At 38.4% G+C, this 23,751-nt stretch overlaps 1 protein-coding gene across 1 annotated transcript in view; it reads right to left on the reverse strand.

Annotated features, from left to right (window-relative positions):
• Positions 1 to 2,163: 2,163 nt before the first annotated feature.
• CRYBG1 (crystallin beta-gamma domain containing 1) overlaps positions 2,164 to 23,751 on the reverse strand; it is a 42,437-nt gene continuing 20,849 nt past the window's right edge. The window contains exons 14-22 of the mRNA XM_059835708.1: positions 18,364 to 18,490; positions 18,155 to 18,187; positions 16,305 to 16,414; positions 15,905 to 16,034; positions 11,984 to 12,123; positions 9,486 to 9,609; positions 8,151 to 8,309; positions 5,166 to 5,328; positions 2,164 to 2,252 (exon numbers count right to left, since the gene is read on the reverse strand). Coding sequence (XP_059691691.1) covers positions 2,164 to 2,252; positions 5,166 to 5,328; positions 8,151 to 8,309; positions 9,486 to 9,609; positions 11,984 to 12,123; positions 15,905 to 16,034; positions 16,305 to 16,414; positions 18,155 to 18,187; positions 18,364 to 18,490 — 1,075 coding nt within the window. The remainder of the gene's footprint in view (positions 2,253 to 5,165; positions 5,329 to 8,150; positions 8,310 to 9,485; positions 9,610 to 11,983; positions 12,124 to 15,904; positions 16,035 to 16,304; positions 16,415 to 18,154; positions 18,188 to 18,363; positions 18,491 to 23,751) is intronic.

The raw sequence follows: 23,751 nt of genomic DNA on the forward strand, positions 1-23,751 counted from the left end.
CTACAGTGTTTATGCAGGTAAGCTAGACATGATTTTGTCAGTAATCAGGACACCCTGTTCCTGCCATGCCCCCTCTCACTGCTGACGGGGGTGAAGTGCTTGAGGGGATCTGCGTCTGTTGGTCTGGTTTTAAACTTACCATTCTGCCAGAGATGGGCTACGGAGTGACTTCCCCTGCAATTATGCAGGTAGATTAAAGGGAAGTGGTAACCTCTTAATTGAGAGCTGCACATTTACTGTGGGTTTTCCACCACTGTAGCTGCATGATGTCATGCAGTGCTTCCACCAGGGGACAGGAGCAGCGGCCATATGAACTGTGGTCCCATGTACAAATGCACTGAACACATGCTTGTATAGGAGAAGCATCCCTTCCTCAGAGCCTGCAGCTATTCCACACCATGTATTCACTCCTCATTAGCTAGCTGTCACAGAGGAATTGTGGACAGAGAAGGGCACAAGACAGAAGCAAAACTAACCATAAAATGTCACCTTTTTACCTTTAAAAATAATTTCAGTAAGAAGTTACTTGACTTAAATTTATTTGTAAAATGCTATATTATATATAGCAAGAGCACATCAATATGACAAAGTACCACTGTTTGGAACCAATAACAACACATTTTCTATGAAGAACTAAAAGCAGCACATTTGAGAGCAACAAAACCTCAGTACGTCTGTACAAAAGGAGGAAAATTAGTAAGGCACTTCCTCTAGGGTGGTAACAATAAAAGCACCAGTATCCTTTAAGGCAATACAATAGTAATGAAAATGTTAATTTTAAACAGACTTACTGTGCAAGACAAAGGCCTGGATGCTCCTAAGAGCAGCTTGTAATAACACTGGTCTAAGCCAGGACAAAACACAGCAGCATAGTACAAGACTTTGTTTGTATTTTACCTCTTTGCCAACATTATTAAGGAAAACTAACAAAACCAGGTTAAGAGCAGGGCAACAGAAGAACCTCCTGCAGTCATTATGTCTTACTTGTCACAAGCTCTTAACTAAACCAGTACTAAACCTGTACTGCTTACTTTGAACAGGCACAGCTCTTGTGACTGGGCACCTATCCAGGCCTGGCTATGCCCCTTGCTAGAGCAGTCTGACACTTCCACGCAGCAGCAACCAGGAGCCAGCAGTCCACCACAAATGTTGCTCTCCAACGTCACCAGAAGTGCTTGGGAGTCTAGCATTCTCCACAGTAAGCCCAACAGGCAGTGGCTGAAAAACTTAGTAACCACAGCGCTTAGGTGCTGTTGCAGTCATCTTTAGTGATACTTTACCTAAGAATTCTTGTTTTCTATATGATTTTGGAGTTCAGGAAAACTATACTTACTGGAACTATTTTAAAAGGTAAAAATTTGACTTGGCAAAGAAGTAAAATACTCCTAACTCAAAAGTTAGGCAGCCTAGGAAATGGGCAAGTTCTTCACATTCCGATGCATCCTTTTGCCAGCCCTCTCTTTTTCTAATAAGCATCTACTAATTTACATTGTCTCTCATGAGAAAATCTAGATTTTTTTCTTAATTTAGGACTTACTATATTGGCATACTAACTAAATTTGAAGCCACATGTTAAAAATTCTTTGGATGTGCTGTGTACTATTTAAACTTTCAGTAAACATAAGTTTGTTCCAGTGAAACAAATATATTAATTTCCAGCAGTGAATATTCCTCTATACTACAGCCCGTAGGTCCAAGTTGCTATACCCACATACACACTGCACTCCTGTCCTTTATAAAATAAGCTTTAATTATTTTTTAGCCCTTCTCTCAGTAAAAAAAAGAAACCAAAACAACCTTTTAAAAATAATTTAAAATTATGCTTATTGACTATTCTGGATTAACTGCTCACTGACACAATTGTAACTCCCTGGCATCTCTCCCACCTTTAGTTCTTCCACTCTAGCCTGAGGTGTACTACCACTCTATCTCACATTGAGTTGTGATGATTTAAAAAAAAAAAAAAAGTTGAGAGATACTCAAGCTTTTATAGGGATAATAACCTTAGATGGAGATGTGAAATCGCTCTGTTGCTTGTTCTTTTTAAAATTGCAAAGATAAGACAAAACTCTCATTGTTTATCCTGTATCCTTCAGAGATGGCAGTGCCGATTCTACTGTCCAGAATAGTACCAGCTCAAACGTCATCTTTGGTTGTTTGGGTTTATACAACTAGTGGTTCCCAACACTGCGTTAACTTCTCTTCATTGACTGTGTTGACAACAACATGGTTGCGATCATATTGTCCGCCCCCTGTAAAGAAAAATTTCAAGAGTGTAGATTATCTTTGAAATAAGAGACATGTACTTTAGGTTTCAGGGCAACTCCAATAAGCGCTGGTGTAGACAGTTCAGTGCCTTGGGGAGAAGAGAAAAAGACAAACTCATTTTCATCACTGCCTACTTTTGGAATTAATTTTGAAACAAGGGAGCCTGCTTGCTCCTCTCCACCCCTTCAGTAATTTAGTACCTTGGCTTTTTCAGCCTGGATGGCAAAGGAAGGAAACACGGCAATATAGTCAGGTGTAGGTCCTTTAAGACTGTCACTTAAGACTGTCACAAAAGTCAAACTTGGCTGTTCAGTTGCCCCTCAACAGTTGTCACTTCGCTCTAAAGATGATGTTTACACGATGAAGTAAGTCCTGCTGCTAGCAGACAATATGAGCATGACCACACCACGGACAAGGTCTGGTACTCATTTACTCTTTGCCATTATAATCCTGTATTTTGACCAGCTGCATCACAAGTCGCTATACACAGAATATCACCCAATGTTCAGCTGTTTCGTTTCCACTGGCAGCCGAACATACCTGAATGCAAAATATAACCCTTTCTTAGAGGGTCTTAATTTACTCGTGATGCAATGCCAAACATGTTCCCATAGAAGAGCACCATTAGTACTGTGACTTAAGAAACTCGGAAGCAAAGAAATACTCAACTAGAGCTGGAAGTCTGAACTGACTTTTTTTCTCAGATCTAGTACATACTGCAGAAGTGTAGGACACGTGCATCTCATGTAGTACAACACACCTGCAATAGCAGGTAGTATTCCCACTGGAAGCAGCCACCTGAACCAACCATTTATATAGAGCACCAGGACACTCCTATGGACATAGTCTTTCATTCTGCACCCCTATAGCCTCACCCTCCTTGAATGAGCAAAAGAGAAGCCTGGCAGCTGAAAGCTTATAATTGAGCATAACAAATACAGATTCTAGCAGATCGCAAAGAAATATGCTAGGCACCTGGAGTCCTGCACAGGCAGGCACATTTAAGAGCAGCTCTTTTGTACTAAGGAAATGCCATCTCAAGCACCCTAGCTGTTCTCCGCTTAGGGAGTCTGGGGGAGACTTTCTGGTGCCACTGTTCCAAATCAGAAAGGTCTCTGAGAAGGTTAACACCAACATGATTTCTCTCCTTGCCATCACCAGGCAATTACTAAAAAGCAGTAGAGATACACAGCAGAAATACTTGCAAAGTTCTTCAAAAAGAGGGGAAAAAGAAGGGAATACCAGATCAAATATTCCCACAGGAAAAACACCCTAACCAGCACCTACAAAAAAAACCCCACCTCATTAGCTACATAACTCAGTTATCACTGTAAGCGCAAAAAATATTTTGTAAGTGGTGTCTGATAGAATGTAAACATGTTATAATGGGAAAATGTGGGATTTTTTTCAGTGGAAAAAGAGACTATTTACTTTGATAGAACAGTGCTCTGGACGAGGCCTTCTGCTATGCCAGTATGTCCACAAGGTGGCATTGGTAACTGTGCAGTTGAACAACTGCATTAATTTGCTGAAGAATTCATTAATGCTCAATTTGTGGGTCAAGAATGGATCAGAAGAATTGGCAGAAACAGGTAATGTTCCTACTAGGCTTTCTCAAATAAAAGCTAAATGTACCTACTTATGCATATTTACCATATTTACCACAGATTTACTTTTTTTTTTTTTAAATTAAGAGTGCACCTATACTTTCACCACCAGACCTATCCATTGTGAAGTTCTTCAATTATAAGTGCAGAATATATAATTGCTTTTAACATGATTTTTTTAACATGATTACCTGAAGACAAGGCAGTGTAATAGTATTTCTGCTTGTCTGGTGCAACCTGGAACTGACTTTAGAAAAAGGTATGCAGAGTCATTGTGACTAAAGACTATCCCTTGAACTGGAGTCTTTTTAATAAGTTTATAATTAATCATCAGTAGCTTTTTATGGCAGTAAAGAGAATTTGTGACTATTTGTGCTGGTGTTGTATTATGGTCAGACATTAGATAACCCTTTTCTCACAGGTCTGATAGTCCTGTCCTTTTTAGTTCTGAAGTGCTGACTGTTGACTCTAGTATTTTTCTTTCCCTTTTTTTTTTTTTTTGGTAACTGCTGTAATTGATGTCACAGCATCAATGCAAAATTAATATTAAAACAGCCAAAAAAAATTAACATCTGTAGAAAATGATTACTCATTACTCCCCCCACCCAAAAATGCAGAATAACATAAGAACATCTGATTATGCTAATTCTGCTAATCATTCTATTTGTTGCTTTTTCAGACCTTCTATGAAACTATGAAAACAAAGTTCAGAAACAGTATCTACATGAATCAAATTGCTGTGACAAAAGTGACTGTAAAACACACATCAAGTATGCACAGACCTTAGGCTGCTATGGCAGAATCTCATGTTCGCAATAAAAGGTATAGCCATGAAAAAATTTTTTGCATCTAATCACATCAGTGTACAAGCCTGCCTTTGCTTTCCTAATATCCTTTGGCTATTGCATCTACAACTACTATATAAGAAAATTTGCTCTATACAAATTAAAGCTAATGAGAAGCTAGGTTTTTCTTGCTTCAGCATTTTAAATAATTATATTAACATCACCCAGTGCCACGTAAAATTAACTGAGGATATCGACAGTGAGTGGACACTGGGAATACAAGATAAGCAAGTACTGTGAGTTACTAAACTCTGTGTAGGAAAAATGAAATGAAGTCCTAGGGCCTGTATAATTCAGGAGGTCATACTAGCTAATCGGGTCTTTTTTGATTCTAGATTAAAGTAACTATAACACTGTCTTTAATTTATAGGCACGTTTAGTGCCTATCCCACTGTAAATACCATGTAATTAAGACACAATGTAATGAGATAACACATTTGCTTACCTTTGATATCTAAAACCAGCTTGGGTTTCATCTTGCTATAAATCCTGCCATCAGGACTAATATTCCAATATTGTTTATCTTCATTCCGCTCAAATGACAGACCGAGTTTAGAGCCAGGAGTTATAAGATTTCCAACAATTGTCAAGCAGCAATCCTCTGCCATCTGTATCATCAGAAAGGCAACAGCAATTATTCAAAAGGCCTTACTTCTAGTATCCACTGTTTTTTTAATCAGACAGGAGAGACGTCAGCAGGTGAGAACAGAATCTAGGAACTACCTTCCCTAAAGGAATGTATTTTTGCCCCAAACTCAAGACTACTTATTTTTCTTTTGTTCCTGTTTCTGCTGACACTCTCCACTACATAAGAATATTAAAATAACTAGGCTGTATCAGATCAAAAGGTGCAATTAGCACCTGCCTCTTAGCAGTGGCCAATAACAGATGCCATGGAAGATTACATTCACTCTGCTATTGTATGCAGTATGTTCCTGGTAAACTCCCAGCCTACAGCTATTTCCAGCCCAGAGACTTTTCCGTGTAGAGCTGGTACCTTTAATATCTGGATGGTTTCTGCCCCATATGTGAATTTGTTAGCCACCTCCCACTGAGATCAATGCAACCCTTTTACAAGTACACCCTTCTGAATCATAACCCTCCTGTGGCAAGCAGTTCCAAATCTTAACTACTACTATTAAAAAAAAATATCATTTGATAGGCAACTACTAGTTTTATTTGATGCTCTCCTCACACCCCTTCCCCTATTTTAAGGGATGTCTTGTCCACACATGCTATGTTTGCAGAGACTTCAATTATGTCATCCCTCAGACTGCCCCCTTTGCAGGCTAAAAAGTCCTAGCTATTTTGTCTCTTCCTTGCACAGAAGCCCTCCATCTCATCTGCTCATCCTTTTTTTGTTCTTCAATCATCTCTAGTACTGCAGTAACCTTTTGAGATAAAGGACATAACTGCACAGTACTGAGTGTATGAATTTCAGTGTATCACAGTAATATTTTCTTCTTTCTTCTATATTCTTTTCTTAGTCATTTGTATTACTTGATTTCAAAACTCTGCAAATGTCTTTATGGTTAAAAAAAGACCTGGCAAAAATCAAGCTTACTTGAAAAGAATATTAAGGCTGTATTAGTAGTAAATTAATTATCCTATGTGAACAGTGATTTTCAACAGATCACCATAAGCTGCCTTGTAACTTCTGAATGGACTTCAGTGGCAGATTAAACAAACACCCATCTGCCACTGTCAATATGGCCCTAAATTATTAAATAGTTTTGAAAAAGTAGTAGTACTTACTATTTCAACCTAGAATTGAAGTAAGTCAATTTAGTTCTGCAGTTCTGAAAGTCTCATCTGTATCTAAAAATGTTCTCTAGTGGGACTTGAAAGACTCAGAGCTTACACATTAGGTCCACTAGGCCACTACTTCACCCATCTCCAAGAAACTCATGGAGAGTGAGGAGACCTGAATTCATACCTGCTATTCATATCTGAGTGGAATGACTTTCATAACCTGCATACTGGTTAGCCCACCTATCTAAAACAGCCCTTCCTTGAAAACCTCAGGCATACCTCAAGATACCGTGACTCAAGAGTCAGTAAGCTTACAGGAAGAAAGGCACAAGTTCTTCCAATGACCTATGTCTGCCTACATGCATGTACCTACCCACCCATGAGCTTAATTTTCTTTTTAAAATGTCGTGAAATACTATTTTTTTGTGCAAAATACATTTACTGCCATTCAACAGAAAGATGACAGAGCTCTGTAAGAGTTCAGTCATTTAAGATCAATGTTGCCAGCTTGCACTCCGCACTAAGCTACCTGATTGCTATACAGCATGAACTGTGTATTTTCTGTGCACAGAAAAACTGCTATGAAATACAGAGACGGGGACAAAAAAAAATCAAAAGCATGTATCCAAAGCCATATAATACCACTCTCTCTCAATATGAATACTTTTCAGTGAAATGTTTGAGAGGCACTGTCAAGAGAGAAGTCTTTTGTATGCAATATTAAAGCTTTTAGCTTACTTTGCATCATTTTGCTGTCTGCATAAATCCCTTTTACTACTGCATGTGTCCTGTAAACATGTCCAAACAATGCCTTAGCTTATTAGCAATAAGATTCTTCCCTCCAGCATAGATGACATAGTTATAAATGGCTCCTTTGAAGTTATACAATCCTATAGAAAAAGTTCACATGATTCTTCGCAGTCAAGTTGTTTAACAGTATTAAAATAACTTAATTTTCTTTGGCCAGCATCCCTAAGGCTGTTCATGCTTAAACATTATGAACTGTGCATACCTCTGCTTACCTCAATGACAATTCGCACATGATTAGTTTTATGGACTGTGAGAAAAGTAGGACTCCATTTGGAAACTTGTATAGAGGATTGGAAAAGGGACGAATTTAACAAATACAGGGATAACCAGAAAAAAACCAAAACAAACCCCTCTCCCCTCCAAAAAGAGAGTAGGATTTTATCTTTAAGCTTGCCTGAACGCAGAAGAGGATACAACCTACATTACACTAATCAACATACCACAAGGTATGCATAGTTCAAAATATTATCCAGAAGGGTCTGCATTTTAAAAGGTCTCCCCTGCTTTGACACTTCTGTGATATTTTCACTGTGGACAAAGAGGGCATGAAATTGGAAGGAGCTCATGAAGAGCAAGACAATGATCTTCTGGTATTGATTGTACTTTTCCCCTAAAGAATAGTAGCCTCCTAAGTAAATCATAACTAAAATCTCTCAGAATTACAATTACATCAAAAAAGGTATCATACAGCTAGTTTGTATCACCTGAAAAAGCCAGAGTTCAATTAAAAAAACCCCACAAAGATTATATCACAGCTGAAACAGAATAAGCATATAAAATAAATTAAGATGACACAATTGGAATTGAATTCATAAAGCCCTACTATTGGAGAGGAAGAGAGAAAATTCACATTGAACTTGAACCTTACCCGGCACCTTATGAATCCATCCTGATAAACCCAGATTTGATCATCTGAGTCTGTATCTTCTGCAACCTGTATTCTGAGAAGATTCAGATTGTCTAAGTTTCCATCAGCTGACATGAATTTTCCTGTTTCCTTGTTTCGAAGCCTGAAGTACACACGTTTCTGCAGAAAACAGAACTCTTTAACCACAGTCTCAGCGCAGAACATCCTGCTCTGGTTAACTTCAGATAAATTGCTGTTCAGTGCTGAACCCTGTGCCTCCCTCTTTCTTTCAGAAAGTCAACTTTTCTATTTTAGAATTTAATTCCAAAGTCCATAAATGTCTAGGACAAGTCAAGCTTTGAGAACTTGCCATTCATGGAGAGTTTCAGGCTTTCCTATGCACTCAGATCAGCACAGAGTGGAAAGCTAAGCATTTTTAACTCAAAGCAGCACTAACTTCTGTCTGCTAACTTCTTGTATAGATGCTCTTAGCTTTCATTAGGGGTGCACTTGTGCAGTGCTGCTTATTTCACTGGCAGCAAGTATTACACTGCGCATTCGTGCTGTGGCTTGTTACGCATTAACATTTATGTTTAGACAAGCTCTTAGCCCGGGCAGTCAAAATGCATTATTCCTAACTCTGCTTAAGGCTATACAAAGACCTTATGACAGCAAGCAGATGCGTTTGGTTACAGGTACAAGTAATCTGTGAATTAGAAAAAGTTGTTTCCTCAGTAAAATATGGCTTAGCAAGAACCTCAGATGTTAAAGCTCACAGGACTGCTACAGCATTGGACCAAATCACATGGTCCTTACTTAGAGAACAAAATGAAAAGGACACCACAAGAATAAGTTTTGCATTATATTTGCAAATTGTTCTGCCGAGTAATAAGCAGGGAAGGACCTTCCCCTCTAAATCAACACAAAATCACTACTAATTGAAGTATCCAGTTCTGGTGACCAATTTTCTTGTTGTTCCAAAAATAATGCAGATAGTACAGACAGTATGCCAGTGACCAGTTTGGGTGCTAATTATAAAACAACTTAAAATAATTTATATATAGTAGTTATACCCATTTTTTCTTAAAATAATTTAGCCCATCTTTGCATGCAGTCTTCGGTTTAAAGTATGCTTAATGAACAGTTTAAGCAGTAGAACTGCAAAGCCATGTAGCATAATCAAATAGCTTTTATTACAAGTGAAACTGTAGAGCGATTTCTTTACACAATTGCCATTGCTGAAGCTTGTGACATGCATCAAGACTGTAAAATTGCTTTCAACTGTATAATATCCCCCCAACCCCATTAAAAAAATATAAATTAGTACTTGACAATCTCATGTCACAGCCTACTCACCTGTAGTAAAGGCCTCAGAGAACCTATCTGACAATAGCCACTCACTTTATACCAATCTGGAATTTCATTCGGTGATAACAACATCTGACGCCCCCTGTAATTACTATGCTCATAAATTATCCATCTATGAGGGAAAAAAAAAAGACAGAATGCTTTTACTGCCAAATCTTCCTTTGGAATCAATAAATGGGTTTAACAGCAATCTGTCTCACAAAGTAGTATTGTTTAGCTCTGGAAAGCCAATGATCTTCTTTTTAACAGGTCTTCAAAAATAATAAAATAATGTCCTGATTTAGATCAACTGCATTAAAATGAGTACACTGGAGTTCACATTTTAAAGTCCTGTTATTTAAAAATTACAAGCTGAATGAAACGAAGCATTTTCTTCCTTAAAGGGAGACCCCAACTTTTAAGTATCACCTGTCTTCAGGAAGTACTGAGAGTCCTCAAGGAGCATATACGTATATGCTACAGATATATATGCTAGATGTCTGCATGCGCAGAACCAGTAGTTTTGTGTATCTTAATTTGGACAGGCCTGACCCACATGGGAAAGAACTACTAGGGATGCAGAATGCAACAAGCAAATACTGGAACTGCAACAAGGTGAAGTTCTCTAGGGTATTTTGATAGATGTTTTATTTCAGAACACCCTTCTTCTTTCCAAATACCTGAAGGGTGGGGGGTGGCTGGAGTGGGAGGAAGGAAAAAAAGAAGACAGACAGAGAGAGAGAAAAAAAAGCATACAGAAGAATTTTGTTTAGCATTCCCTAGCACATATCCAACCATGCTTACAACCACATTGACAGTAACCTGTCAGAACCTGACTTCTGCTTCTCTACTGTTGGCATAAGCAGTGAATTACAACTAGACTTTGAAATAGGCTGCAATACAGTCCAATTTGTTGAATTTTCTCACACTGATTTGCTGGGACTGTCCAATAGCCATAGGTTTTTTGAGTGCATGAACACTTAATACGCACATTTTCCTGTTACCTCCTTTCCTCTGACTGATTTGTCAGTAGCTGTCTATATCCAGAAGCAGCACATTCACCTTAACTTTCGTGCTTTTTCACAGCCTAAGACACATCTATCCCCACCTATGAAATTACGAGAATTATAAATGGATGTCTCTTAGTAAAGGAAGAGAAGACAAACCCCCCTTCAATAAGGGAGGCAGTAGGGGCAAGACACTCTGAAACCTGTATTTTGACACATTTCAGCAGCTGACACAGCTGTAATAAAATCAGAATTTTCATATCATACTCTCTGTCTTTCCAGTGATCAACCAGAAAAACCATACATATTAATTGGACAGGAAACATGCACAATTCATGACTCCATTACCTGGAATCATGGTAACCATGTTCTTGGCAAAGAAGTAACTTGACGTTTGACTTCATGTTATTTCATGTTATGAAAATTGAGAATCAACTATATTGTAGTTATGGCAAAAGATACTGAAATCTCAGGAGACTTAAGAAGAAAAGGTACATGCTCCATATTATGACCTTTATGTTTCAAACTTCAGTTCAGTGTGCTAAGAAAACCCTTTGATCAGCTTATCCAGAGGGGGAAAATAGTTTGCTCTACAGATCTGGTATTAGCTATCCACTTGAGGGCAGTCTTAAGCTATCCAACAGCATCTCTCTACCAGACACCCTGGAAATTTACCTCTTCAAAAGAACACACTTAAATGCAAAGCAACAGTAACATGGATCTATCGTTAAAAAAATCAGTCACGTTCTTTAAGTTAGAAAAAACCTGAATATATACTTGGACAAGTATCTTGGAGGTAGAGGTTAACAACAGGAAAAACACAAAGAGAAATTGAACAGATCTGCTGGAACACTGGAAGAAGATAGCGCAATTGTTTTCAAAATGCTTCCAGACAGCTTTTAAACTTCATCACAGACTAGTTTTTTACATGATCTTCAAAAGTAATTTTAGAGAACATAACTGCTTAAAAATAGCTAAGGAATTTAACTGCTAGATTTACAACCAAGAGTCTGACCTAATTCCTGAAGTAAAAGGGATTATTACTAATGCCAAAAGGGGCCAGATCATGATCTGATTGTACCACTGTGTCTATAACAGCTAGGTAAACGGACGAACATGAAGACTTATTAAACATTTTGAACTTATGACACAAATCACAAACTGAATGATTTTTTTTATGATTGAGACCTAAACCAAGAGCACAGAAGTTGGTTTTAAGGATGCTATACAAACTGGCTTTTATATTTTATGGCATGAGAGAAGGCACCAGTTTCCTTGTGAGCTTTATTCAAATTCATTTCAACTTCTAGCACAGGGCACCAGTCAGTGATAGCATGTTGTTGAAACAGGATGTGAAAAGGTTCTGTAAGAAGAAACTGCATTAATGCACTCCACACACTATGATACTCTAATTTTATACTCCTTGGTTTCTAACACCTGTGATTTTTCTGTTGAGTAAGTACATCATTCTAAAGAATCAGAAGGTGATTTTAAACTTACACGCCGCCAAGGACTTGCACTGAAGCTATTCGAGGATTGTATCCCAGGAACTGGAGATTTAAGATTTCTGTACTGAATTCGATTTTCTTTCCTTGGAAACCCACCTTTTCAAAAAGAGCTATGCATGGCTCAGACAGCTCCTGCAAAAGGAAGATAAGCACTTTTATAGCATGTTAGAACTCTAGATGGAGACTGTGAACATAACATCATCAATCCACACAGCCCTTTTATTTCAGAGGTTTCTTCTTGATTGTTTAAGATCAAAGACCCTGAATAATGTTTTTACTCTGCAACAGGTTACTTAAAAGAAATAAAAAAAGTAGTAACAAGCCCTTATACAAAACACACAAGGGATCTTCTTGCATTGAACATAAAACTTCCTTACCTTAAGGCAGACACAAATGTCTCTGTGGTTGATTCTTGCATAGTATCTTAAGTATGTTTTAAAACACATTTTAATTCATGCCATATCCCTCTTCATTGCACTAAACCCCACTCATTGTAGGAATTTTCATCTTCAGACCTGAACACACAGTAAGATAATACTGATTTCTACAGCTTCAAATGATGACAGCCTTGTCAGCACTGTTATCTTACTCACTGCTCTCATTTTTAACTCATAGTAGGTTATGGCAACATCAATCTGACTAGACAAAAGCTTCAAGATTCATACTTCTGAGGTGAAATTCATGACTCGAGCAAAAACTGTAACATCTGAATCCTCCAAATTGCTGTGGGGAGATGATTCTTCTCCCTCTCTGTCAAAACACGTCTGGTGTCAAAGGGATTCTGCCCACATGAAGCTTGCTGCATCACTGAATCCATTTTAAATGTCTTCTGGATAATGAACCTTGGGCTTTTTTCTGTGTGGCAAGGTATCTGTAGCGGACTGGAAATAACCTCTCGCAATTAAGGCCTCCCCCTGGAAGCTAGGAGACAAGGGTTTGAAATCCCTCAGGGTAAAGTCAATTAAGCCCAAGTGTCCTGGTGTTACCGTTTACGCTCATAGACAGAAATGACCCCACCATTCCCTTTCTCATAAGTCTTCCAGCAACGACTGCATAAAACCAATGCCATAGCCAGAAGAGCTCCTTCCTGACGGCATCTGTTTGGCATGCTTGAAACACATCAACTGGATCAGGAACGCCCGACATGATGCAAAGTGTTGACAGACTCTCATCTGGCCTCAGGCATGGAAACAGGCCCTCCAAGGCAGAGGTGGCTGTGTACAAGCATGGCAGTGGATATCCATGCTTCCGTGTGACTTTGTTAGGCAAGACCTCATGTCTACCAATTTCTAGACAGTGCTTAAATTCCTCTTTAATCTTCCTTTAGATGTTTAAGGGCCCAGATGACAATGTTGCATGAGCATCACCATTACCTCTGCAGCAGTCTGGGTTACCACACAGCAGCTGAGCTATGCTTCCTGATTGCACGCACGCTGCTAGGCTGCAGAAAATGCCTGGAGAGGCCTTTCAGCTTACTCCAAAAATCAGAGTACGCTTATCCCCACCATGAAAGGTTAACAGCAGTTAGACTGTCATGTGTCATCATGGGTAAAGAGCCCAACAGGAACAGTCACACCATGATGATGTCGCAGTGTCTCTGACCCCTCAGCCCTTTTACAGACTTGCACCTGCACTCTGAGACATGCAACTGGTCAGGCAGCAGCCCTTGAGCCATATACAATGTTTCAGAAATAATCTACTTGCAAAGAAAACACACAGACAGAAAAGGAAATCCTCCAATTTTCTGCCACACCTTCCACTCTGGGCATTTTTTAGATTCAGCAGCAACACTGTTACATAAAACATTCCCCACAGAGAAAGGTGCAAGGTCAGCTCTCAAGTTTTCTTTCCGTACTTCCCATATACTGCACTGTACAAAGCTGGTGCTCCTGTATATCCACATCTAGTTATTTCACAGAGTTGCTCCTTAAAAAGAAGTATTCTCAGCATGACTGTTCAATCATAAACCACATTCACAGTTGTTTTTATAGTATGTTCAGGAAAAAGAACATGTAGCAAATTCAAGAAGGAAAAACACTATTTTCTATCTGCAGCACAACCATGTCAAGCATGCAAAGCAAGCACAATCAAGCAAAGATACAGTGGTACAAAAAAACAAAAAACCTTGAGCTGATGACCAAAAGTACTTTTACCTTTCACTTCCAAGTTTATCAAATATCCCTTTCATTTTCTTTTTTTATGGTCCCTTAGAAATGGATCCTTGCAAAGGGGAGTTAAACTAGATAAGTGTAGTAACGTGACATATTAAAACAGCAAAGGTGCTTCTTGTATAGAAATGTCACAGAAAAATCACGAGGAAAGTTATGGGAACTGCAGATCATGGGGAGGAATTAAGATTGGCACTGCCAAAAAAATTGTCCCAAAATAAATCTGACAGGTGAAACTAGTATCTAGAATAAGGTTCAAGCTTTTGTAAAATCATGAAAAATGAACAGTATAATATGATCATTTCCACCTAACTTCTTATTCTCTGTATTCTGGTTTCCTAATAAACCGCTGAGCAAAGCAACCCATTTTCCTCTTCTCCGCAGGTAGGAAGCCCCTAAAGAAGGAAGCAGCAGCACGTGACTTGCAGACAGATGCAGCTCCGTGCTGCTATCTGAAGTGTGATAAACTATAGGGCTAGAACAAGTTTCAGAAGATGTAAGAACTTAAAGAGGCACAGAACTGGCATTTGGCTGTTTTAACACAACAGTCTCTGTCACAAATAAGTCTTCCAAAAGTAAGCTGATCCTTTCAGCTTGAAAGAAGCATTTTAAACCCAAGAACTCAATAGTGACATGTACAAAAGAACCTATTTTAATTCATGGTCATCACCCACCAAGCTTGTCTAGAAACATGTCTATTGTTTTTAATAGGATCCATCTACTGGGCAGCTGAAGAGTTCAGAAGGCAGACATACTTGCTGCAGATGTTTGTTTGCACTGTACATCAAAATGCTCCAGAGACATGAAAGAGGATGACACATTTTAGTTCTCCGTCATCAACTGCTACATCACTGACCGGTTACCAAAATTACAGTGGAGTGCAATAAAGTTGCCAAATTCAAAGAAGAGAGTCAGTAGCGTACTCCTCCTTTTTTAAAATGAGTACCATCTCTTCATATTGCCATAAGTTCCTGGATTCTTGACCACATTTTGCTAGTTATTACTTTGATCTTAAAAGATTACTTGCAGATTCCGTAAGTGATCCATCATAATGATTGGTTATAGGCTTGAGTAAACTCGTTTCTTGCTACTGATGAGTTACAAAATATGTAAATGTTGTTTAGTTTGTATCCACAACACATAACAGCACTGTCTGATTTTGCCAAATGGCATTGGGTGTTGCTTTACTTTATCTAGAAGGGTGCATTATTTCGTGATTAACTCAAATTGCATTTCCCTGATGATAGCAATAGTGTTTTATAATTACATGTATTTCATGCAAAGTTGCCTAGTTAAGTCTGCTTTTTTAATATGCATAAACAACAAGGTCCACAGCACAGATATTTCTTCACAGTGTCTTACTGACATTTCTCAACCCACTTTAAGTGGTCTCTCCTACGGGGAAATAAAGGGTCTCTCCTACTGGGAACTAAAGGGTCTATCTGACACATCCTTGACTCTTTTTACAGAAGCCCTTTTATAAGCTATTATTAAGAACAGTGATCCCAGGCAGCTGCTTCTGTGATGCCCTCTCCTTTGCAAAAACAGCACAGACGTCAAAAAACCCCAAACCCGACTGCAGCTAGGACATTTAACTGCTACTGCGTAGAAAAAAAATAAAACAACCCATAAAAACCTTCCTCTGTTGTCTGTGTGTGACTAGCACACTGTTGCAAAAAATGGGGAGGTCAGAGTCATCAGTGTACTTATCTTTACTTTACAATAGTTCTGATAGCTTTACTTACAATATTTATAATCTGTAAAGATTTTAGAATTGCCTGGGGTGAACAACCCATCGCCGTCAGATCAGGATAGATTCCTTCTTCTAACACATACTGGTTACCAGAGAATTCTTCCTGGTCATACACTATGCAGCTGCAGGAAGAAGGAGAAGAAATTGCCTCTTAAGAATTCTGTGCAAGTAAAACAATGCTAGTATTTCTCAGTCTTTAGCAAGAGCTACTGACAGAAACATTATTTACGAAGTTTTGTCCTGAACAAGCTAAAGACTGATGTGTAAACTGCAAAGCACTGTTCTCTGTAAGTCCCCATATATAAAATCACCTCAGGTGTTAGAAAGCTGGTTGCTTTTCTAAAACTTTTACCATTTTAGTGATTTTGCAACATTCATTCAATGTAACTTACCTGCCATCTAAAATTTTTGAAGACTTCACAGCAAATGAATCAATACATCTTGTGTTTTCTTTGAATATTTGGCAGTTACCCTTGAATTCAGGCTCTGAAAATAACTGGACCTTTAAAAAGTTAGAAATATGTTTAAAAACAATTCATTCTTCAATCTTCAGTAACATGTCTCTACCATTACTTCTGCAATTAGATTAAAACATACTTAAAACACCCAGACTTCCTCAATTACATGTATTTTTTGTTACCTCTTCAGTGTTGCAATCCTTCGTAACAATACCAAAAACTACTTCTGGCTGTAAATCACTCAGTAACATACAAAATAATTAAAACAACACTAACAAAGATAGCTCCTTAGACTATCTGCTGGAGGAGATTTTTAAATTCCCACAGAATGGCCAGAATAGGCACATCTTTACTAAAGGGCCATAAATGGTTTTGGTTTAAATTATTAATCAGTTTAATCTCCAAAATACATACTTCTTCCCACTAACTGAAAACTATCCGTTTCTAAGAACATAAATGGTGCATAATCTTGGCAAAGTACTCAGACAGCATGCCAACAGGCATGGTACATATTCCCAGGGTAGATGGGCTTTATATGTGCCTGTTACAGCTACAGTTACAGTCATGTCAGTTCTTCTTTCTCTGCTTGGAGGATAAGAGAGGATACATCATCCAGAGTCTTTTGTCCTTGTTAAAAAGAAAAAATTTCTAAGCAGCAAACCTGCTAATTTGGTTAGAGGATAATTAACCCTGATCACACAGAAGTCATTCATATTATCACATGCCTACCAGCTTTATTCAGTCTTAACAGAGATACAAGTGTGGGCATGTACAGCGTTCTCCAAAAAGGAACATGCTGACGAGGGATGCAGTCTTTTGACTACAAGCCATTACTTCTTTGTTTCCTTAGGATAAGGTCTTAATGGGCACATAATTTATAGATGCAAATATTTTTTCATGCACATAGCTGAAAATAAGCAGCCTTGAGATTTTTATTCCCCATAGTTGATGCATTATCCCTATGCAGGAGATTCTAGTGAGGCATGCTACTAATCAAGAATGCAAAACGAGACAGTTAAGACTTTTCTCCCTAGTTTTTAGTTCCATGACATACTCACGATTTTGACTGAAATGAAAATAAAACTAACTTTGTACAGGGACAAACATGAAAAGGTTCAGAATTATGAAAGGGTGAAAAAAGACGCCCATTAGCCTCACTGCCAAAACTCTGCATTAGTACTTGCACACAGGAGTCAGTACAACGTAAAAATATGTTAACTCACTGAGCAGACAAGTTCTCCCTGCCATTTCCTTCTCTTAGTTATTGACAAGGACGGCATTAACTTTTAAGCACAACTCAGCAGTATTTGTGAGTGAACAAGATTCCCTTAAAGTGCAACCACCATTAGCAGAACTGTTAACCAAAGAACTAGGTTCAAAAGGAATTAAGTCACAATTGTACCACGAACAACAACATCTAACTTGTACAACCCTCGCCTCAGCAACAGAATCCAGGTACCTGCACCTCTGCATAGAGGGCCGTGGGCTCCAGCTCCTCAGAACAATCACTGATACCCCAAAACAGCTCACAAAACTTTGCCTATGCCCTGAGAAAGTTCTGATGGCAGCTATGTATTAAGGCCCAAGGAAGGTGGGATATAATGTGCCTTACTTAAGAGGTTTGGAAAGCAGCCTTCCTTCACCTGCAGTTCCCACTCTTGGTCTGACAAGTCAACCATCTATGCAAATACCTAGGCATTTCACCAGACAAAAAGCCATTTCTTTATTTATACAGGTTACAGACACTACACAGTATGTTTCATGCACTTAGAGAACTATCTTACCTTGACTTTACCCCTTTCACTTCCAACAATATCCTGCAAAAGTTTGGAGGGGAAAAAAGGGAAAAAATATTTTAAACAGTGATAAAGTAACAAACATACAGAAGTTTACTGTTAATTATTGTTTAAAAACTGTAAACTGATTTTTATAGAAGTATACCTCCAAATATTTCAGAGATACTTGCAAAACAAGTATAAAATGAACTCCTTACCATAACAATGGGTTGAACTGAAGATATTTTGCAATTCTTTCCCCCCCATGCCTCAATGCTGGGATATAGCCCTTTAGCCAGTATATACTGCTCCCCTGTAAACTCAGGATTCTCATAAGCCACCCACCTAAGAGAGACAAGAAGAAAAGGGCGATGGGTGGAAGTCACACTACTTTTCCAAAACACAGATGTGTATATTCATTACTGTCTTAATGTAAGAACAAATAAATTTATCCCCTCAAGTGCCAAACTGTGATGCTGTTAAAACCGTGAAAAAACCCATGTGTCTGATACTCAAAACCCGTGCCATTTTCACTTCCATTCACCCTACTATGTTGATATGAATCAGAGTGAATTAGCTAAAGCAGACCACAAGTTCAAATACGTCATCTACTAGATATCCTAAAAGCTGTCTCCAGCTTTTTGATGTATTTTGACATGTTTCACAATTCTATTATTTTATCTAGATCAAGTTCTTCTCTAGAAGAACAGGTATCAGAACACAATTTTTTGGATAAAACTAACTTTCAGAGTCATCTGGGCAGTAAAGATAAGAATACTGATTTTTAATATTGCCTGTACCTACAGTTCAGTTGCTTTTAAGCAAACACACACCCCAACAGATAGTTGAGTTGCAACAACAGGCATATATGCTGATGAGAGCAGGTTGTTCCTTGCTGGGAATCACAGACATCAGCAGGAAGAACATCCTTGAACATTAAGCATTAAAACCATCACAAATTTGACCAGATTAATGTATTTAAATTCAAAGCCACTATTAGGACTACTCAGTCAGATCTCATACCTGACACAGGCCACAATCTCAGATTTCTGCATCAAGCCCATAAATTCTGTCTCAGTCAGAATATGCCTTTTTGAAAGACATTGAACTTTTGAGATACACACTTGAAGTATTAGAAAAGAGAGTAAATCACTACATATATTGCTCCAATGTTCAAATACCCCTGAAGCGCTTTATTTCAAGTCTGAAGTATCTGCTATCAGCTAGTCTTGCTATGCATAGTCTACCATATTCAATAAACCTTCTATTACAGTGTCCTTCTAACCCTGGCTCCATACTGAAAGCTCAGACAAAGCATTCCCGCATCGGCACTACCTTTGGTTTTGTGATAACCTGCATAACTTCTGTTGCCTTTCACCGCTAGACTTCCCAAACTTTCCCAAACTTTCTGGATCTTTTTTAAACTCTTTTTTTTTTGTTTGTTTGGCTTTGAGTGTCGATATTAGACCCGACCACAGTAACAGCTGAGTTTCATTCATTGTATTTATGCAGAGATCAGGACATCTTCCTGGTTCTACAAGATAATCTTCTACTCACAGTCAACCAGCTTTTAATTTTAGCCAATGGGTTGCATAACAAGTGTCTGCTAGGTTATGCCAAAACCTACTTTCAGTGCAGTATTCTTACAGAGTTTCAACACTAACAAAAAATTTCACGTCATAAAGCAGTAAAATGATACGGAACTTGTAATTTGCAGTGGAGGCTCTCGCCATCTAAATTCACCATAAAATGATCTACGTGTGTCAAGCAACTGGATTCTATTAAGCCGCAGTTTTATTCCGAGAACAAATGCCAGAGTCTCTGCAGATACAAGAAGTGGGATAACTTCAAACTGAAATAAAGCTGCATCAACATGTATGTGCTCAGAGTATGAACTTCGTATTATTTGTCCATGGCAAACACTTATATAGTGATTCACATTTATCACTATTCACATCTCTTGGTTTGCCTCAGATATAATCAATTATTCTAACTTGTTATGCACTAATTAGTTAAGGCATATTTCAAGGCACATTTCAAAATCACTTCATGGTAATTCATCAAAGAGACATTGGTATGCACAATAAATTGAGCAGACAGTTCAAATGTCTCAGGTGTGTCTATACCTGTATGCCACATATACCAAAAGCTGTGAAAATGAGGTTTCCTTAACCAATTTCTTCAGCAGACATTCATTAGATTTTTCAATGCACAAATGCCAGGGTACAACTACAGTGCATGACAGTTTAACTTGATTGACATCAATGCAAACAAGCGTTTCTGATATTAAGTGAATGATAAAACATGCCAGATGCCTCCTAAGAATCTCTCAATAGCAGTTATTTCATTTCCCCCATCTAAAAAGAAGCCTGAATACAGAAGTAATCAATGTACCTCACTTGCACATGTTTATGTTGAAATCAATGGGATTTAAATAAGTAAGTACCACTCTCCCATGCAAGTCAGCCCATGCAGTTAGAGAGTTTCTAGAGTCAGGGCTTGTTGGTGAAATTCTTGTGCTTTTCCACTTTATTCAGAAGCCCATACAAGCTGCTGAGAGTAGTAATAACATCAAGGACAGGCAGCTGAATTCAGTACCAGCTAAACCTGTCAGAACTCAAGACTACCCCTAGGAAGGAGCACTGCCTTTATCCAACTTCTGACTTAACAGAAAGGCCTGGAGAGCAAGACATCACCTCCGTATCTGAGCGAAAGAGTCACATCCCAGGTGCCAGGCACCACAAAAATTGAAGTACTGCTCTGCAGTGTGGCAACAACAACCTGGCCCCACAGGGAACAAGTTCTCCTAACACAACAGTTTTTGTAACCCTCAGCCCTACAAACTGCCTTAGTTAGGCTGAGCAACAGCCTCATCCCAGGTTGCTGGCAGGGTGGTCCTGGAGACCTTCACTCCTCTGCACCGCCCATGCCCCTGGAACCAGAGATGCAGAGAAAAACATTGTTTATATATCGTTAGTACTATTACACACACAGTATCCTTCCCTAAAGTCCTCTACATATGATGTCTAGAAAGCGCCGCTCCAAACAGGGTCTGGAAGAACAGCCAAGAAAAGAACCCAGACACAGATAACTTGCCAAAAATCAGCTTTGCCCATGGTTAGCCCAGGATTCATTTTACTTATCTTTTAAAACATTGGCCATTTCTCACCACGTATGCTCTTTCTAACGTTAGCCGAGAGGGTAATCCCCCTTTTTGTATTGCTCAGACTCATTTTTGGATAGGACAGATTACCTAAGTCCTGGAAGGACCTTCTCTCTCAGCTATGGAAGAAATGGTAACACCTTCATTAAACTAAATGCCATAGTTGTAAAAAGTAAGCTTTCAGGCACAGAGGCACTCCTTCCGGTCTGACATAGAATCCACAATCTGTAAAGCTTAAATACTACATGGAGACAATGTGTTTAAATTGGCCTATACATGCTAATCAGATAGACCACGAGGGGCCAGGAAGTTAAATGGCACTTGCAGATTTGGAGCATGATTAACAGAGAGGATGAGGTAATAAAATTCTGTCTATAGGAAAGAGAGAAAACAGGTTTATCATAACCCTTCGTGTTTGTGACTCCTAGTATCCCAGGGACCTGCAAACTTTAATTTTGTGACTTCTTGAAAGGTTTTTTCGAACATCCGTTCAGCTCAGTTCAGAGATGGAAGGAAGTGGAAGCTTTGAAATGTTCTTCCACAGGGTACCCGAGGGCTCTTGCCCTTTTCAGCTCCAAGCGGAGGTTTGTTCTGGTACCTCATGTCTCTCTAGTTTCACCCACGTTACCCTCCCGAGTGCATCTAGATTCAATTCACTACATTCTGGCTCCTGTATATGAACTACTCATCACCTAATGATTTCTGTAATATCACTATCCATATGTACACAAGAAGCAGCCAAATCTGCACTGTGGGCTAATTACTTGAAAATTAGGGGAAAACCAGGCTGATTACAGGACCACCGTAAAATAAACGCCAACATAAAAAAACAAATCTGAAAAAGTTCTTCCACCAAGTTCCAAAAGGATCAACGAAAAGACAGGGGCTTTTTCAGTATTTTTGGCAAAAGTTTGGTGTGTTTACAGATAAATAAAAGCCAAATTTCAAACATGCAATTCCTGTGATTTTGATCACTATTAAATATAAGCTTGAAGAGTTTTTAAGCAGAGAGGAAATAAGAATTGTACAACAGTTGATTTTAGTACTTGTTTAAACTTGTAAAGGGTGTTACCTGTTGCTAGTAAATACTTCCATTTTCCACCACTTAAAATTCTGCCAATTTGAAAGTAAAGATCAAACCCTACTTAAAAGAAGAAAGGCCTCTCCTATTTTCATGCAGTCTGGACTGCTTTCTCCCTCCCCAATGGCAGAATAAAATATACCGGATTTTATGCTTGGCCAGTCTCTGAAGAATGCTCCAGAGCAAAACATTTTCATTTTTAAACAAGTCAATCCTCATCACCTTAGGATTTTTTTTTTTTTTTTGGCATATCTTTACAATGGATTTAGTAGAAACATTAAAATATTGCTTGGAAATACTCTTCAGAAACACAATAGCTGAAAATTTTAATACAGTTAGTGCTCAATTACTGCAAAATGGAATATTCACTCCCCAAATGCAGAGCTGGGCTGTCTTCAGCATACAGTTTAGAGATGCAGTTTAGCTTAGAGATGCAGTTTAGCTTAGAACTTTTTCAGTAGTATCTGTGCACTGCAGCATCAAGCTTTCTTTTCTTTGCTATATCCCTTAAATTACAGAGCAATCAAAACAATTCTGTGGGAAATACAGATCATCTGTTATGTGTTACTGCTATAACTGCTTACCCCAGATACCTGTAGTTAAAAAACTGCTATGAAAGGTTTAAGGATTCTTATATTTTTGACCTTTTTTTTAATGAAGTATTTTCAATATGATACCAGGAAGGTTACTTTGAAATATTATGACAAGTTTTTACTGAATCAGTCACAGTTCTCTATTACATCATCTACATTACAGTCTAAACAGCTCAGGAAATTGCTCAATGGATTAGTCATCACTCTATGACTGATTTCTTGGAAGGAAAGATATAAAAAATTTCTACCTGAACAGTTACTTAACACTTAAAATAAAGCATTTTATTACCAAGCATGATTTAACGTGAATCATTCAACCTTTCTGACACATTAGCATTTAGTAAGACCACCACCAGAAAACCCCCAAAAATTCACAACCTCTTTGGAAACAAAACGGTTGTACAAGACTGTTAAGAGTTGAGTGCTAGTCACTTGTTATGAACAATGGACCTAAATTTTTAAAAAGCTTATTGCTACAAATTACATCTTTAAGAGACTACAAGGTGAGATTACAGGAGCAGCAACAGAGTCTGTGGGACAAGAGTTTTGTTTGTAATGACTTCTAGCCACCTTTACCATCAGAGTATTAGAGTCAATCTTAATTACTAGAATACTCAAACTGAAGTATGATTCCCATCTCAGCTGCAACACATTTACTAGAACAACTACACAAAGGGCATGATAGGTAACCCACAATTTGTTTCCCAACCTTCAGAGGTGACTCTTTCCCATGAATCTCCCTTACATATTACAGAAGACGAAAGGGCAC

This window comes from Gavia stellata, chromosome 2 (genome assembly GCF_030936135.1).
Source record: "Gavia stellata isolate bGavSte3 chromosome 2, bGavSte3.hap2, whole genome shotgun sequence".
In the NCBI taxonomy this organism is placed as follows: domain Eukaryota; kingdom Metazoa; phylum Chordata; class Aves; order Gaviiformes; family Gaviidae; genus Gavia; species Gavia stellata.